Source organism: Manacus candei, unplaced genomic scaffold (assembly GCF_025592945.1).
Source record: "Manacus candei isolate 608988 ecotype Guabito, Panama unplaced genomic scaffold, ASM2559294v1 h1tg000002l, whole genome shotgun sequence".
In the NCBI taxonomy this organism is placed as follows: Eukaryota; Metazoa; Chordata; class Aves; order Passeriformes; family Pipridae; genus Manacus; species Manacus candei.
In genome coordinates this window covers 16,616,456-16,634,474 of record NW_026138050.1, presented here as the reverse complement: position 1 = coordinate 16,634,474, position 18,019 = coordinate 16,616,456, and the positions used below count along the sequence as shown (strand labels likewise).

The window sequence follows — 18,019 nt, the reverse complement described above, 5'->3', positions numbered from 1 at the left end:
GGTCCTGGTGGACAACTACCTGTCCCTGACCAGCACAGTGCCCTGGGGGCCAAAAAGGCCAACACTTTCAGCTGAAGGTTTCATTTCATGGCTCCACAGCTTTCCATACATATGCCAAGTAAATTTAGAGGCATAAATTTAGCAGCATACTTTTGTCTCAAAGGATTAAAGAAACCCAACCAAACCAAACAAAAAAGCACCAAAATATGTACTCTCACTGCAATGTCTCGCTTTAATTTCTTGCTTTGCCACTCTTCTGACTCATTATTTTTTTAGTCTTCAGTTTTAGTCATTAAGGGCAAAATTAGCTCATTTGTGAGAAAAGATTCAGTACCAGCCTTGACATAAGGTGGAAAAGATTTAAAGGTCTCTTATCCTGCTGAAGGCTCGCAGTCTGTGGAGGGGAGAAGCTGCATAGAAAGAGCTCAAACCTGGTCATAGCCCAGTTTTCTCAGTGAACAGATGGGAGAGACAAGTCCTCACTCTTTGGATGGGAAGGAAGCCTCAAAATATTACTGATAAGGCTTTTGTTGAGCTTTTCAGAACATTTCTTATCAAGAACACACTTGCAGTTTCTCAATGCAATGTTAAAGCTGCCTTTGTATGTTACAGAGACCAAAATGCTAAAGGTGTACAATCCTCTTTGGGCTTCCTGTTCCTGAGTGTCCTGGGGTAAAAAGGTGTTTCTGGTAGTGGTTTTATAAAACATGATGGCCTAAAACCAACTTCCACAGCTGAGTTCCTGCTTATCTGAAGCTGTCAGTGGAAAAAAACCCCAAACCAAACCCCAAGATATACACTACCCTTTTATTGTACCTTTTTTCGTGGTGGTAGTTGGGATTTTTCTGGTGTGGTTTGTTTGTTTTTCCCTCTTTCTCCTCCTTGTTACTGGTGCCCATGGCCCAAGACAGGCCATTCAGGACAGCCAGTCCTCTTTGCCACCTTTCTGACACTCACCATGAGAAGATGCTACTGAGAATGGAAGCTATCAAACAAAAAAACCCAAACAACCAAAACCTTCTCTGCCCATGGTAAGAAGCACTAAAATTCTGGGATGGGAGATGCCAATGGGAGTTATGCCACTAGTTATGCAACTAGAATTTCACATTGAAGGCTTGGCCTTATAGACAAATTTAAGCCCCCCCCCCCAATATGAAGTAAATAAAGGTTAAATGGAAAAATCTAAGAGGGCATGAACAGCAAGGAACACACTGGACGTAAGTTAGACCAAGTATTAGTATGTATTTATGCACAAGAATAAAAACAGCTTTACAAGTTGAATTGGAAATTTAAACAGAGGAAGTTTAACAGCTTTTGTATATTATATTAAATAACCAAAACACCTTTTTCCAAAATTGGTAAAGAATAAATAATATAATTTACAATATGGTACAAAAAATAATCAGTAAGGACAGGCATTCTGCTTTATACATACACTATATAGGTATATTTATAATCTATAAAACAAATTCACATCTCAAACAAGCCAGAAACCTTAGATGATATGGCTTAACTATTATTAAAAGAAACAGCATTAAATTTTGCTGCCAGAACCATAAGCTCTAAAGCAGTTATCATGTTTCAATAATTAATGATAACTTATTGCCGTAGTGCTTGCCAAGGTTTCGCTTAGTTAACATTTACAAATTGCTGTGAAATTAACAGAATCAAAGGTTTGAAAAGGTTAAAAAAAAGTGCAGTACTTTCCTTATAAATGCATCTGAAGTCTGAGTGTAGAAAACAAAATGCAACTGAATTTCCACTCTGCAGTCGGTAAATGAGATGTCTTTGTAGGTTAGATTTGATTCAAGCCACGTAATTCAATTTAGAAATATAGGGGGGTGTCAGAAAAAGGCTGAACAATGCCAAATGAAAAACAATTAGTATTCCTATGCTTAGTAAATTTAGTGATATGGGATAACATGGATTGTGTAGGTGATCAGGATGCAACGCCCAGCAGAACCTCCGTCAGTGTGTGCATGACCAGGTGGACCCAACCCCTGTCTGTGACAACAGACACTGACGCTTCTGCCATTCACCTCATCAGCTACTCAGAACTGCCTGATGATAATCACTGAGAGGGAAAAACCTAGACCTGGAGGCTGTTAGTGTCCATTTGTCCTCTCCAACATCCACCTCACAGTGCCCTGGAAACAATACTCTCCACCACCTCGCAGTACCTCAGAAACAATCCCATGGCCATTTCACTGTCACTTGCTTGGATTTTGCTTAAGCTGACATTGTCCCATATACAGATTTTCTTACTGCTGGTGGAGAAGCTGAAATAATTAGAATTGAAAAAGTCTTCAGTTTTACAAAAAAACACCCCTCCCACACACACGTACTTATGTGTGTGTGTGGATACACCCCCCAGTTTTTCACTTTGTCTCAGGCACAAACTGATGATGACTACTATTGTAAAGCACAGCCACCTAAAATCTAGAGCTGGTCAGATCACAGATGTGTTTAAGTGGCCTTTCACATAGGAAGGGTAACAAATTCTGCATCAATTCAGAATTGCCACAATGATCTCAATTATTGTTAATTTTTTCCCTGGTAAGACTTGTCCTAAAAGGGCTTCATTCTTAAACTGAAGTTTGCAAAGCATTTAATTTCTGAACTCAATTTCTGAACTTCATAATGCCAACTTTTAAGGGACGGATGCCAAACACATTTCTAACCCCAACGCTCTGAGTGCAGAACCAACCCGTGTCATTTCCACTCTGTTACTACTGGGTGGTCCATGCCCACTTGCAAAGGTTCAAGGTATTAAAGTTTTCTGGCATCATCAAAAATAGCCACTTCTGCTGCCTTCATTCTGCAATTGTGTCCTTCCCCCCTGGGAACTGAGTGAGCTGAGCAGGAGCTGACAGCTCCCTGTGGCACAAAAAAAAGCCCTCCCAGATCTGGATGGAGTGCTCTGCTCTCCATTTTGGCTGCAGGTGCAGCAGAGCCAAATCCACTGTCACAGCCGCTGCACTGCCAGCATCAGTAGGGAAGATAAAAAGTTTGTCAAGATACAAATACACTGGAGACCCTCATGCTGGTCTTGTGGTATTTAGAAATTTAAGAATGAGAGTTCATAGTTCTTTTTATACAGTACTTGATTAGAACACATCACATTTCCTCCTGCATATTCTGTAATCCACAGCCACAGAAGGTACCCTCTACTTTTGTCCTGCAAATCTGAAGGATTTTTTGAGACATAGCATACAGGAAAATCAGCATGAGTAATGTAAAGACCCAAAGCCAAGAGGAAACAACCTGGGAAAGCCTGGACCAAAATACAGATCAACTCCAAGGAAAACTGAGAACTTCTAGTGGGAATGACTCTTGATATTAAGGCGGTGTCCTCTCCATACCAAAGGGGAATGCTCAGAACGAAACAGGCCACAGCATTCATTTTTGTGACAGCCTTCAACTTTTCCTATTCCGGGTTCATGTGATTTCCTGATAATTGCATCAAACAAGGGTCTGTAAGAATAATGAAGGAGAAATAATGACAGAAGGACTCAGTGTCTTACAGGACCTACAGTCAGGGTGGGAAGTCAGCCCACAGCTATGAACTTCTCCTTTCTTCTAGTCATGACCTTCCCCCTTACTAGTGATAGAGGTGTGTCCTCCTGCTGGCAACATCCAACTGTACTCATGCTGGGTTTACACACTGGGTGGCTTCCTGTGTCACAGAGCAGAATGCAGCAACCTGGTACGTGGGCTCTTGGAATGTCATCCAAATCTCACACCTTTCTGAGTGAAACAGGAAGGTTGCTCTGGGCCACACAAAAAGTGCATCAGAAAACTTGTTCCATTTTCTCCTAAAGACAGAAAACATAAGGCCAACTCCAGAGCAGCTAAAAATCATCTGCCTAAAGCAGGGTGAAGGGACTGGGCAAACAACAAACACAGTCAGTGCATTATGAGCAAGGTTACAAGAGACTCCCAGTCAAAGAAATTCCTTGTACAAGTAGCTAAAGGCAGGCAGAACTACATCTACCAAGTATAGTGCAAGTTGGGAAATGAACCCCTGATAACAGCCTAAAGGATGGAGAAGGTTTGCTTATTTATTAATAATACAAAGTTGAGGTTTATATAGGAGCAGCCCCTTGGATAAATTAAGAGCTACTCAAACCAGCCAAGGGACATTCTCTAACCGGAGAAGCAGACAAGTGCTTAAAAAAGGGGCACAACAAGGGTTTTCTCGCTCAGGACTGGCAAGAAAGGAAATAGGAAAAGTCTCCTGAGTTACAAAGCTAGAACTGACGGACAACCAGCTCTCCAGAAAGTTACCTGATATCCTGTTGAACCCACTGCAATCAGGATCTGGGTCCTTCCTACAGTAAAACACAACATTAAATGCATAGGGATTTCAGAGAGGGAGTGCCAGACCCACTCATGCCTGGGAGTGACTGTAATGAAGAATGATGCCCTGAGGTATACAGAGCACCTGGAATTCACAGAGCAAGGAGGAAATAAGGAAGGACTAAGGGATTAAGCTAGGATTTGACACCTCTCCTCTTCATGACACAAAACTGATCTTAACCACTTTAGCGTTAACCTAGTATTTGTTCCTACACATTACAATATTCTTTCCTATTTCCTCTCCCAGGTAAATCCTCAGTTTTTGTGAAGAAAGATGGCAATATTTACAGGTTTCCAGCAAAGCCAAGAGTAATTATGACACAGCTTTCCTAGTGTAAGCTCTTTTGCAGTGTTTCCCGACTTAAAAAGCAACCGTTCTTTGGGGAAAGCAGGAAAGCACTCTCCCCACTCACAAGGTGAACTGTGCAATGTGCTGAAGAGTCTCAAAGGTGAAGAATGTGAGTGTAGTCAGGGTGATGATGGTTGTGACGTGATGGGGTTTAAAAACTAGAGGATCCATGCAGTGTGGGAGGAGGGTGGACCAGAGCTCCCCTACCAAACAGGCAAGCAGGAGTGAGCCCTGCTGGAATGGTCAAACAGCCAAACAAACAGAACGGTCTGTAGGAACAGCATCGAGGAGTGGCAGTGCCCTGGGCAGAGTGCAAGAACTTCAGTTTGACTGACTGATAAGAAGAGTGCCAACTAGGACATCTCAAGATGCACAATGGTTCCCCTACCCACCCCTACCCTTCATCCTCCACAACTTCCACGCGGATCCGAAAGCACAGCATTTTGATCACTACTCAAACAATAATTCATGTAGGGGAGCCTGTGGCAATCCCTTCCCTTCTTGAGCCATTTGCTTAGGCCATTCCAAAGTACAAGTCCAGGACTGTCTCACAAACCTGCCATCTTACATCACTGATGCAGGGACACATGTAATGTTATTCCATGTTTTGTTGCTCCCCATATATTGCACATTCCAGGACTTGGAAGTACTTCTTCAGACCTTTGAAGCCAATGCTTCTCTGTTAGAAAAAAGCACACAGGACAGGGACAACTGGGCCTCAGCTGCTGCTCTCCAACCCACCCTCATCAAGATCCAGCGATGCAAGCTCCAGCTCAGCCTAACAGTCTGCACCAGCCTGCTGGTCACAGCCTCACTGAGAGAGGTCCCCAACTGGGGGACCACCACCTCCTCCATCAAACAGGATCTCCCTGCGAGTTGGCTCAGGTATCGACAGTTCCTGGGCAAGGTCATTAAACCGGGATATGTAATCTATGCTGTTCTCATTCATCATGCAGGCCAGCTGGGAATCCACCACCTAGAAGAGACAGAAGAGATGACCTACATGTCAGTGGAAATTTTGCAGAATCACAGAACTGTTGAGGTTGGAAAGGACATCTTGAGAGCATTTTATCCAACCATCTCACTCAAGAACCGGCTGCCCTGCATGTAGTTGGGCAGGTGCCAAGTACCTCCACAAATGAAGATGCCACAACTCTCTGGATACTTTGTTTCTGTGTTTGACCACCTCACAATAGTTTTCTTGTGTTCAGGTAGAATTTCACGTTTCAAATTTTGCCTGCTGCCTCTTGTCCTGAGAAGAGTCTGGTTCTCTCAGCCTCCTTCCCAGCCTCACCTCGTATGAAAGATACACTTCATCCTACCTGAGCTGAGTTAGAGAACAGCTCTTATCCACAGCTAAATGGAAGCTTCTTAAAAACCCAACCACCCATAGTCTCAGTGGACCTTACCTCAGCATTAAGGTGCATAGGTAGATGCTCTAAAGACATTACCTCTTTTATTTACAAACCGTGTTTGTAAATAAAACTTGACTCTGCAGGACACTTAATAAAAAGTCATTCAAAATTCTGCCATCACTAAACCCATTTTAAATACTTGCTTTCTCTGAAGACCCACACAAGCCCACCTCTCTCACAACTGCTCTGGTGTGCCTAACACAGAGGCTAACCCCATTTTCTTCTAAAGGCAGCTGGTAATATCAAGGTCTGCAATATCAGGGTCTGAAACAGCCAAAGACACACTAAATCAGCATGAGTTCACTGCAGCTCCCAGTTAAAAGGTCTGTACAGAACCTCCTTTTCCAAATCCAAAGGGCAATGGAGGAATTACATGTTCCTTCCATAAGGGCAAGTCCCCAAGAAGTTACAAGGTATGTGATGTTGCACTGAGGTAATGACTGTAAATTGTAGAATATTTGAGACTGGAAGGGACTTGAAGAGGTCTCTAGTTCAACCTCTTGCTCAAAGCAGGGTCACCTATGAGGAGAGACCAGTTTACTTGGGGCTTTATCGATGTGAATCCTAGAAAGCTCTTTAGACAGACACTGCACAACATCTCTGGGCAACACGTTTTCCCGCCTGCCTATCCTCAGGGTGAAAAACCTTTCCTTTAGGTGTAGTCTGAACCTTTTTCAATTCAGCTTTTGCTTATTCCTCCCACCTCCCACCACCACTTTGTGAAGGGCCTGGCTACATCTCCTTGATGACCTTACTGCAGGTACTGGCAGGCAGTAGGGTCACTCCCACCCTGAAGCCTTTAGACATCACTGGTGCTTTGACCCCTGATCACATTGGTGACCCTCTGATGAACTTGGTCCAGTTTATCTTTATCTATCTCTCTCTCTCTCTCAATCTCTCTCTCCTATATTGGGTGCTCTAAACTGGTCACAATATTCCAGACATGGTCTCACAGCAGATAGATTAGACTCTACTACTCTACAGAGTAGAGCAGGTTAATCATCATTTTGTTCAGTATCCTGGCCATGCTCCTGTTAAAACAGCTCCCGACACTGTTGATCACCCCAGGTGCCACAGATGCCCCAGCTCACACTCAGCTGGTGTCTATCAGCATCCCCAGGGGCAGCAGAGCTGCTTCCCAAACAGCCAGTCCCCAGCCCATATTGCTGTGGGATTATTCCTTCCCAGGGCAGGACTTTGCATTTTCCTTGCTGAGTTCCATAATATTCCTTGCAGCTCATTCGTCCTGTCTGTCCCTCTGAAAGGGAGCTCTGTCCTGAAGCATGTCACAGCCTTAGTAACTGCTGGGCTTCATTCTATGCCTTAAAAGAGTTCAACACAAAAGGACAGCTCTGCCAACAGAGACAATAACTCAGCAGCACACGACCTTCTGCCATTCTCTCAGGTAACTTTGTATTAGCCATCTCCTGTTTCTTCCTTCTGGATTTATTTACTTTTTCCTACCAGCCCTCCAACTGTACTGTAGCTGCATCACTGTTAACCTTTCTCTTACCTTTAATACTTTCAGTTCCTGCTCTACAAAGCAGGACATACAGAACAGGACCAAATCTCTCTCTGTCAAAACAAAAATATGTCCAACAGGTGACCATGACCTCCCCTACCAAAAGGAACCTGCTCACAAGAGCTTCTCACACCAGCTGTGATGCCGAGTGCCCTCAGGTCATTTTACATATCTCTTTGTTATGACTCTAGTGCTCTTTTACCGAGCTGGAGCACAGGTGTCAAAGCGCCTTTGCCTCAGAAGTATCTCAGGAGGGTCTGATGGACAGTACCCAGTAACTGCCCTGCAGGAGGAAGCAGGCTCTGAGTGTAGTCTGCTGACATACCTCTGCCACATCTGCCAGAGACCGTGACACAAAGGAGTCCCGCGAGTTCCCATCCAGCAGGCTGGGTCCCAGTAAGGAGGTGCCACTGGTGTTCCCAACAGGAGTTGGCAACATTTTTCGTCCCTTCTCCGGGGAGATGAAACTTGCTACAAAGAACAGGCACATCAGTAAGTCACTGCACTGAGTGTTTGTAATTGGAAGGATAAAGAGAAGGACGAGGAAGTAGGACATGGAGGACAGATATCCATTTCTTCTCTTAAAAATGATGTGTTACCAGCATGGACACCATCAGCACACTGCTAAGAGTAGGGACACTCATTACACTGGTGCCATGAAATATTAATGAAAAAAAAACCCAAACCAACAACCAAACCACAATCAAACCCAGTGACCTCATGTCTTTGAGACAGTGCTTGCCAAGCACACAACAAGGTCTATTTTTCCAGCAGCAAAGCCAAGGGCATCTTTTTGTTTTGGCACAACAGCCCAAATACCTCACCCTAACTGATGAGTCAGGCTCCAAACAGACTACAAAGAACTTGTCACAAGGTATGGGTCATAATCTAGCAACGGGATCTTTTCAGGAACAAACTTGCAAAGAGAAATAAAATGTATTCAAGGCAACACTGTGGAAATGAAAGCAAGAAGTAATGAAAGCAAGACATAATGGAATAATTCTACAAACATCCTACTGGGTTTACAATTTTCCAAAGGATTCACTTCTGATAAAAAGTGGCCTTTTTTTTTTTTTTTTTTTTTACAGGAAAGCACTTTTTGGGCACTTCTCTGCATCTGGACACTTACAGAACAAGCTGCTGAGGGAGGAGTCTGTGGAGTCATTGGGGTACCACTGGGGATCGTGGCTGGGAGATGCAATCCAGTTCTGCTGAGGACTACTGGATGGGGACGGAAGACTTTTGGAACTGTCACTGCCATTCAGCTTTGCAGGAGAGAGAGAAACACCTTCACCTGTAACCAATGTCAGGGGGCACTGATTCAGTCAATGCAGTTACAGGACACTGCACCAACTTTTGTTTGGAAAGGAAAAGAATACAAAACAACAAGCCCCTCATCCATATATGCTAGAAAATAAAGGCCAAGAACAGAATTTTATTTGCAAAACAGATATTAAAAAAAAAAAATCCCACAAAAAAACCACAACCCAAGAACTGCTTTCTGGAAAAGTTTCTGCTGACATGTAAGATGCCAGTGATTTGGGATTTTCTTTTAACTTGACAGGCAGACTTTAGTTAAGCTCAGACTTACTGTACTGGCCAGAGCTGATGGCTATTTCGATGATGGAATCACTGATCTGAGTGGCAGGTTCCCCTTGGGAAAGCACATCTTCAGGTGGTCCGGGCAGGGAAATATCCAAGAGAGCAGAAACATTGGGAGGAGAGAGCCGGGTACTGGAAGCTTCTGATGAGGGCAGTGGAGGGGTGGACAGACCATTCTGGAGAGGAGTCTTGGCCAGTTCTGGCAGAGAAAGGACTGATGTGCCCTGTTAACAAGAAACAGAGTTAATTGTTGATAAATTTATGAAGAACTTGGAAATCTAAAAAGCACGGCTCAGCTCCTGAATATCAGATTAAAACCAGACTTTAAGAGGAAAAAAAAATCCAGTAGATAATATTCCTAAATTTAGAGGAATATATTATTTATATAATAAATTTGTATTATTTTCATGAAAAATATCTGTAAGTATGAGCAAATATGCTTCAGCCCGTATCCTGCCAAATCTCATCTGAAAAAACATTCCAAAGAATATTTAAAACACCTACACAACAGAAACAAGCATCTTTGTATAATCATGAAATTAACATAATTTTGATGAATCTACAAGAGAGTTCCTAAGAAATATGTATTAATTTGTATTTGTATAGGCAAAAACCTGTAACTGCTTGAAGAGTATATAGGTATTTTAGACTGATAACTCACTTTTTACTCACACTTTACAGCCAGACTTCCCAAAACTCAACTCATCTTTAAGGAGTCTCATTACCTCATCTCAGAACTGCAATTTTGTTTTTCTGATGTAGTGTACACAGCTGTCCTGAGAGCAAGACCAGAACCCAAGGCCCCATTACCCCAATAAATGTCTCACAGGTTCACTTCCTAACTTCTGTGCTATAAAAATTTTTCCTCTCAAGACTTTATGCTCTCCAGTCAAACTAATTTGATCTTTTTCACATGCAGGTGTCACAGGAAGGTGGTAAAAGCTTCCACTGAAAACAGAACAGCCTGTATTCTGAGGCTTAAGTATCCAACACTAGGTCCTGGATCCCACTGGAGAGAGAGGTTGGGGACAGGATGGCAACACTCCCACAACTTACGTGCTGCCACAGTTACTCTTCAGGTATCTGTCTACGTCTTACTGGATCCAGCACAAAGAACAGAGATCCTCTGGACAGGATTCTGGCATTGCAATCGGGCTTTTAGTCTTAATATTCCTCCTTCAGCAACATCCAGGCAGCAGGACTGCCAGCTGCTGAAACCTCTCCTTGTGATGTCCAAAATACACTCATAGATAGAGCACAGCAATCATAAACTCCTCTGCTCCACCAAGAGATATGTAAAGCCTGTTTGTCCTTCACAGGACAGGCACTGTCAGCCTCACTGTGATTTTAGGGAACAGCACTCACACATATTTAAGCAGCTTTCCTGAATTTCTTTAAATTTCTTCAGATGCCAGCGATTTCATTCCCACCAGACAGTGCCAGTGGCGCACAATTACCTGGGGATGTGGGGTTTAAACCAGCAATACCAGTGGTGTTCTCACAGAACATTCCCCACTCCATGGCACTGTTCTCTCAGCACACACTGTACCTGGAAGCCATCAGGAACTGCCTCCTGCTCAGGCCGTGTCGGCAGGTTGATGAATGGTACCCGGCACCCAGGGCCTGAGCCCTGGAACACAACAGAAACCACATGAGTGACTAGCTGGGGAGGGAAGGGACAACGGCATATCACGATTTATCCTCTTTATACATCTCATGTCTTTTAAAACCATCCATCAACTCCCTGGGAAAGTGACCAGGACTGACATGGACTAAGGTGTATCTTGAAAGAAACAGCAAGGAGAAATCAGAGTTCCCATTCCAAATACATCTCTAAAAGTCCATGTTTTGCGCCAGATTTCCTCCTGAATTAGTCTATTGAAATGCCACCTTTTTTTTTTTAAGCCAGATTTCTGGATGGCCAAGTTCAACACTCACAACTGCAAGCCACTTTACAGGATGGAAATTTGCTCAATGAGATGATGGTTTGATCCCTCAACCTCAAATACGCACTACACAACACAGGGTGCTTTGCCATGACAGCAGGGCCTACCACCAAGCCCCAGGAGAAAGTTCACAGAGGAGTCATTATAATACAGCTTTTTGACACAATGAAAGAGCAAGACACTTGTAAGTACTTGAAAAAAGCTCATTTAAGAGCCTCTGACCTCCACAGTGGTGATGGAGCTTCCGTTCTGATGTGCTACTGCTGGCTCCTGCCCTGTCACCACCGTGGGCACCGCGTCTGGTGACAATGGAGACACACCTGGCAAACCATCTGCATCCAGGACAGGCATAGGGCTGCCAGGGATAATGCCAGCACTTTTAGCTGCCAAGTCAATAGCACCTTGTGTGAAACAAAAAAAAACCAAAAACCACATTACAAGCCTTTTCTTCACTTTGCTGTGATTCTCTAAAAGATGATTTTTTAAAATGACCCAGAGGCAAAACTTAACCCACATAAAAAGTGGCAATGGGAACACTTGATCAGCTGGGTCAGCATCTCCTCTTCACCAACGGGAGCACTGCTTTTAGCTAAACGGTTTAACTTTTCTGTCCTGTTCCAACCTGTTACCAGGTATATAAAAACAGATGAGAAACATTCCAGTTCTCCCCCCACCCTTTCCTCCTATATTTTTGCTTTTTTGTCCTGCAAATTGGTAAGTATTTTGTTAGGCAATTTCTAGAAGTTTCCTGTGGGTTACTAGAGGGGCTCTAGAAACAATAGAGCCTTATTTCATTACCTTGCCTCTAGCAGCCATACAGACTCAATTTAAAACACTTAAGTTGTTACAAGGGTCAACCTCATCTGGACCTTTTAAAATCCACTTCAAACATCTGAATGTCTTTCCATCCCAAATAATCCTCTAGGTAAAACCTAGAGGCAGTCGCTGTTTTCACCTCACTAAGCATTCTAATGATGGGACCCACTCTCTGTTGCAAGACAGTTATCTGCCTGGGGGGCACCAGCACGGCTTTTATTGCAGAATTTGGAATGACTTACTAGACAGATGGTTGGTGGCCTGTGTTGGAAGAACTTTGGGCACAATTGGACGAGAAACAGCAGCTTTAGTCAGTGAGGACTGGATTGGCCGAAATGAACCTCTCCCTAGGGGGAAGGATTAATACCTCTCAGGCAAATGAAATCTAACACCTTTAAAGCAGAGCACAACACAATTCAGTGGAAGCAAATAAATTCCAAGCAGCAGCAAGCCCCAGGAATGCAAGTGATGGAGATGATGGAAGAGAGCTGAAATATGATGTGAACTAACCAGTGCCTTGCCACAGACACGCAACAGCAAGTGCTGCTGTGCTACTGGGGCTGCTCTCATATTGTCAGTGAAGACAACCCTTAATCTCATGCTGGCTTTGATGGGGGATCACCTGTACTACCACACCTGTACTCAAGAGTGTACCAGCAGAAAAGGACACATGGGCAGTGGATTGATTATACTGTATGAAATTTAGATAGTATGCCAGGTACTAGAGAAACTCCAATATAAAATCTAGACAAATGATTACACACTGCAGAACAAAAATTTCGAAGTAATTTGTTCCAAATTTTGTCTCCTGGTTGAGAACTCCTTGCTCTTCCCTACTTTCAGTATTGGGAAATGGAAGAAAAAAATTCTATCACAAGCCTGATTTGCTTAACAATGATCCAGGAGAACAATCCCATCATCCTGTGGGCTGGTGACACTGTTGTTTTGACAGGGCATTTTCCTCTTTTTAGAGCTTACTCCTTTATGCAGTTTTAAGGGTCACTTTTCAGACCAAAGAAGTGCTAAAAGAGACACAGACTCACCTGTAATGGATGAGTTGGATAAGATAGAAAAGGAACAGACATGCTGGGACGGATTTCCAGATGGCCTGGGGAGCAGTGTTCTCTATGTGAGAGAAACAATAAACCAGAACAAGATTTAAACACAGAGGGTAATGCTCATCTTTCAAAGCACAGAAGTTCATGAGACCATCCAGAATAAGCAGAGTATTTCCATGGCATCGCTACCACGCAGCAGACACGGCAATAAGGTCTGTGTACTCTTGATAAAGAAGTTACAGATAGGAATAATGTATTTTCTCTGTAAACTACTACAAGAGAAAATTTCCACGTGAAAAATTCTCAGAGAAATGCTGATTAGAACTATATTCCCCTCTGATTATACTTACAGTATTTTTCAAATCTCTCACAGAATTACAGCAGTGGTCTTAAGGACAGGACCTAGTCTCTGTGCAAACTGATCTTCCCTTAAAATTGAACAAGTGTGAATTTATGAGACACCTGTATGTATTTCAGAGCTCTTAAAAAACAGGGAATTGCACAGATCTGAAGATCCCAGGATAAAAAAAATTAGTCCAGGGGTAATTTCTGAGTCTCCTACTCTTATACAGAGAAGAGGAGACAAAATGGTATATTGGCACTTGGGAACTTTGCTTTCTCCACTAAGTTTCCATTATTTGGGTTTCAGATTTCTTGTTTGCTCCCTGCCTGTCCATGGTGTCCCAGTGGCACGTGCCTTTTCCCTGGGTTATCACAGCAGTCTGAAGGAGGGCAGTGCCTGTCTGCTGCCAAAGCACCACGACAACAGGCCACCTTTTCCATACGTCTCTTTGCAAACACCATTTTTTCCCCTGCAATCATTGTTCTTTCAAAGTGTGTTATGATTTATTTCACTACAGAGGTTTATACCCACCACAGTTTAACAGCCACTAGTGAGCAGGAAAAGTATCTAAAGGGAGATCTTGCTGTAGTAGGGCTGCCAGCTCCAACACTGCCAGCGCAGGACAGCACAGGGACACGCTGCCTCTGCCTCAGTACCAGCAGGCCCAGGAAGCAGAACCTGCTTCCAGACAGAGGGTTTTTTATTCTGCCAAACCACCTCAGGCACTGGACTTCTGCTGTTATTGATATTCCTCATTCAGCGAATGTAACATGGCTGGTTACACCAGAGACCAAAATGTCTGTTCCCTTCTATGTTCAGCTTCACTTTTCAAGTGGGTGTATGAGGGAAATTCAATTTTTCATTAGGTTCAAATCACTTTAGCCTTACTGATACCTACTCAGGGAGCAAAACAGGCATTCACACTTTGCTCTGACCTGTACTACCAACGGCTTCCGCAAGTGCCTGTTCCTTAACTTCCTGGGCTTTGGCAGGAAGAAGTCCGACTGCATCTGGACAAGAACAGGAAATGCATTACAAAGTATTTTAAGCATCCAGACACAGAATAAATTATACCCCCCAGACTCTGTTTGTCAGTAAAGTTGACTCTAATTAAGATACTGTTGTTTGTTTCAGACAGTACAATATCCTTTCTGCAACAGTCAGAACATTTTCCACCAAGAACATATTTTTTCTTTATGGAGATAAAGCTTTCTCCCCATAAAAGGCACTTCACTACTTAACTACTGCAGCTTCCTATGAAGTTCTTACTGAGATTGTATTTGACTTAAATACGTGTTAAAACTAGCTGCACATCAGAAGGGGATCAGTTTTTGCTAAACCTGGCAAATATATTTGCTGGAGCAACTTAATTAGAGAGTGAACCAGTTTCACTGGGCTGTGTGATGGCATTCAGACTCGGGTCTGAACAGGTAATGTCACTTCAAAGCACAGTTATATAGTCCAAATCTGACTCATCTCAGCTAATACAACGTTAGACTTGAGCATCATGAGAAGCACCAAAATCCCAAAATCCCTGCGATACCTCCTGGAAGCTGGCTCAGGCTGCATTTCCCATTCAGTCACCTCACTTACACTGATGGTGTCCAGGTGCTGCCGGAAGGTCAGCTCTGCTTCCTTGCTGGGCAGGAACAGCTTCCCATGGCGGCTGTTGGGGGGCAGGGTTGTAGGGACTGCAAAGAGCCCACTGTCGGCCTCAGTGCTCCCAGAACTTGAAGGACCAGCCACCAAGAGAGGTCTAGGGAGGCTTCTCAAACCTAGAAGATTTTAACAGCAATTCAAATGAGATGAAATTAAAAAAAAAAAAGGAAGTAACTTTTAGTAACTGAAGGATCATAGGGAGAGCTGGGACTTAGGGATTCTGGCTCTGCCACCAGCTGTGTGTGATCCCAAGTCAGGAATCTCTCCATACTTCAGTTTTCCCCCCTGCAAACCGACAGTATTTACCCGCTTCACAGGGATACCACTAACATTCACTTGCTTTGAAATCCTTGGAAGTAGGGGGTTAAATGCCATTTTACACTGCTAAAGTAACTAGAATTGAAGCCCTCAGTTTTCAGCCCCATACAGACTGTGATAACCAGTTTATCTGTTATCTGTTCAGTTTGTAGGAATACTTGAGGGCCTATCGCAGTAAACAAACTATATATCCCCCACTCCTTACCTAGGGGAAGATAATACAAACACAGATCCATTACAAACCCATCATGAATGATTTATTTACACTCCCCACCCCCCTTTTCCCATAGTAATTCATGGATGCAGACCTGCCTCTTTCCACACAGTACACTGGGTTTCCTTACTCACTACAGCAGAGACATGCAACAGCGTTCAGAAGTGTTCTGAAGAACATCAAACTTTATTTACTGAACCAATAAATCTGCAGGTTTTAATTATCCTCCTGTTTAAAAGACGAAATGGCCACCTCCACCCGGCTGCTCTAAATTCTTTTTTCAAAGGTTAGTTAAAATTTCAGTGTGCTAATGTACCTAAAAATCAACTAAATGCAGAGAAACACATAAATTTGTGCCTCCTGCCTGACCAAATTACTGCAGGCATTAACTAGCACTGTGTGAAGATATAAAGGAGCTCAGTAATTACTGTATACTACAGGTTGCAATCCAGACCACAAAGAATCCTATTTTAGATTCAGAACACCCTTACCAGGGCTCATACAAGGGATTCAGTTTGTCTACCAAACAACCCAACTCAGGGTGGGGATCTCAGACTCAGTTACCCTTTTGACACCCTGGAATGCATCCCCAAGGCCCAGGTAGAGTTGCTGAAGGGCTGAACTAGTTAACTGGGTATAACAGTTGTACTGAACACACTTGTACTGCTCCTCTGTTCCCAAAACACTCAGCTGAAGCCAACGTGGCATCTTTGATACAAAAGCAGGAATACATAGTCTGTGTTTTCCACTTTGCACCAAAGGCAACCTGCTTCCTAATAATATGTTAAAGCACAGAGCTACTTGTAACCCAGTGGTGCAAATCAAAGACTAACATGGACAATTATATTTGGCTTTGAATCACAGAAGCTCTATTCCAACAGAACAGGTCTCTGTTTCTAGGGGATCAGATAAAAATACTGTTATTTTCTTGCTGTTTCTGCCCAGGATCCTCAGTGGATGAACCTTATCCTTGCTTAAAATGCTTCAGAAAAAAATTTCAAGGCATTAGAGAAGCATGAAAATAAATGTTCATAAAAATGAATGTTGCAAACTCAGGAAGTTTGATTCTATTTCAAGTCTGATTTAAAAAGATTTAAAAAGTCCTTTGAGCCTGTGGATCTCACTGAAATGCAATTTATCTGTTTGATCTATTAAATTATTGCCTTTTACTAGATATTTAAGTAAGTGTGACCTTGCCTAGAAGTGCAATGAAGCTTTAGACAAAGGTGAAATTGTTATGTCATTTTAAATGAAAACCACCCAGAGCACCAACCAGATTTTACAGCACCAGTTAACCTGGTCCATTGCTTCTCACAGCAGGGGTGTGAAAAGGACAGCCTAAGAATCACAATTGGTCCCAGTAACCCTAACACCTTCACAGACTTTCCTAAAGTCATAAACAGTTGGTGGCCAATGCAACTGGGCTGAAGCACAGAACTGAAATTCTTGGCCTTCATGGCTGGGGCTCACAGGTTACAGCAGCTGTACCTGCTAGTAAAAGAAAAGGTAATTCATAATCATTCTGTACCTTATAATGACAGAATCACAGACTGATTTAGGTTGGAAGGGATCTTAAATCTAATCTAATTCTAACCTCCTGCCATGGGACACCTTCCACTATTATCCCAGGTTGCTCCAAGCCCTGTCCAACCTGGCCTTGGACACTTCCAGGGATGGGGCAGCCACAGCTTCTCTGGGCACCCTGTGCCAGTGCCTCACCACCCTCACAGGGAAGAATTTCTTCCTAATATCTAATCTAAACCAAAAATGGCAGGATGGCACAGGAAATTTTCAGTAATTATTTATCAACAAACTTTACACCATGTATTTAGTCACCTGCTCCATGAGCTGATGCTCTCCTGAGATCCCACACCCTGTGCCCATCAGCTTGTGCTGGTTTGGGCTGGAAAGGAGTTCATTTTCTTCAGTGGGGCAGTTTTGGATTTGTGCTGCAAACAGTGTTGATGGCTCAGGGATGATCTGGTTACTGCTGAGCCTGGCTTACACAGCCTCAAGGCCTCGGCTGCTCCTCACCCAGCACTGCCAGCGAGGGGGTTGGGGGTGCACGAGGAGATGGGAGGGGACACAGCCAGGACAGCTGATCCCAACTGACCACAGGGGTATCCCAGACCATTTGGCATCATGCTCAGCATACAAAGCTGGGGGGAAGAAGAAGTTAGGGGTGGACATTCAGAGGGATGGTGTTTGCCCTCCCAAGTAACTGTTCATGTGACGGAGCCCAGCTGTTCTGGGGGTGGCTGAACACCTGCCTGCCCAGGGGAAAGGGGAATGAATTCCTTGCTTTGCTTTGCTTGTGTGGCTTTTGCATTTCTTATTAAACTGCCTTTATCTCAAGCCATGAGTTTCCTCACTTCTCCTCCTCCAGTTCTCTCCCATCCCACCAGAGGGGAGTAAGTG

At 43.5% G+C, this 18,019-nt stretch overlaps 1 protein-coding gene across 8 annotated transcripts in view; it reads right to left on the bottom strand.

The window, feature by feature from the left end:
- Positions 1–1,222: 1,222 nt before the first annotated feature.
- Positions 1,223–18,019, bottom strand: part of CRAMP1 (cramped chromatin regulator homolog 1) — a 50,214-nt gene continuing 33,417 nt past the window's right edge. For 4 of the 8 annotated variants that reach the window (XM_051780108.1, XM_051780117.1, XM_051780095.1 and 1 more), the window contains exons 12-21: positions 15,004–15,185; positions 14,346–14,420; positions 13,053–13,134; positions 12,252–12,356; positions 11,416–11,594; positions 10,797–10,877; positions 9,237–9,471; positions 8,775–8,939; positions 7,971–8,116; positions 1,223–5,684 (exon numbers count right to left, since the gene is read on the bottom strand). In XM_051780108.1, the coding sequence (XP_051636068.1) occupies positions 5,520–5,684; positions 7,971–8,116; positions 8,775–8,939; positions 9,237–9,471; positions 10,797–10,877; positions 11,416–11,594; positions 12,252–12,356; positions 13,053–13,134; positions 14,346–14,420; positions 15,004–15,185 (1,415 nt within the window). In that variant the 3' untranslated portion in view covers positions 1,223–5,519. Of the gene's footprint in view, positions 5,685–7,970; positions 8,117–8,774; positions 8,940–9,236; positions 9,472–10,704; positions 10,878–11,415; positions 11,595–12,251; positions 12,357–13,052; positions 13,135–14,345; positions 14,421–15,003; positions 15,186–18,019 lie in introns of those variants that run through there. The other 4 variants (XM_051780136.1, XM_051780126.1, XM_051780137.1 and 1 more) reach the window with 4 other exon arrangements.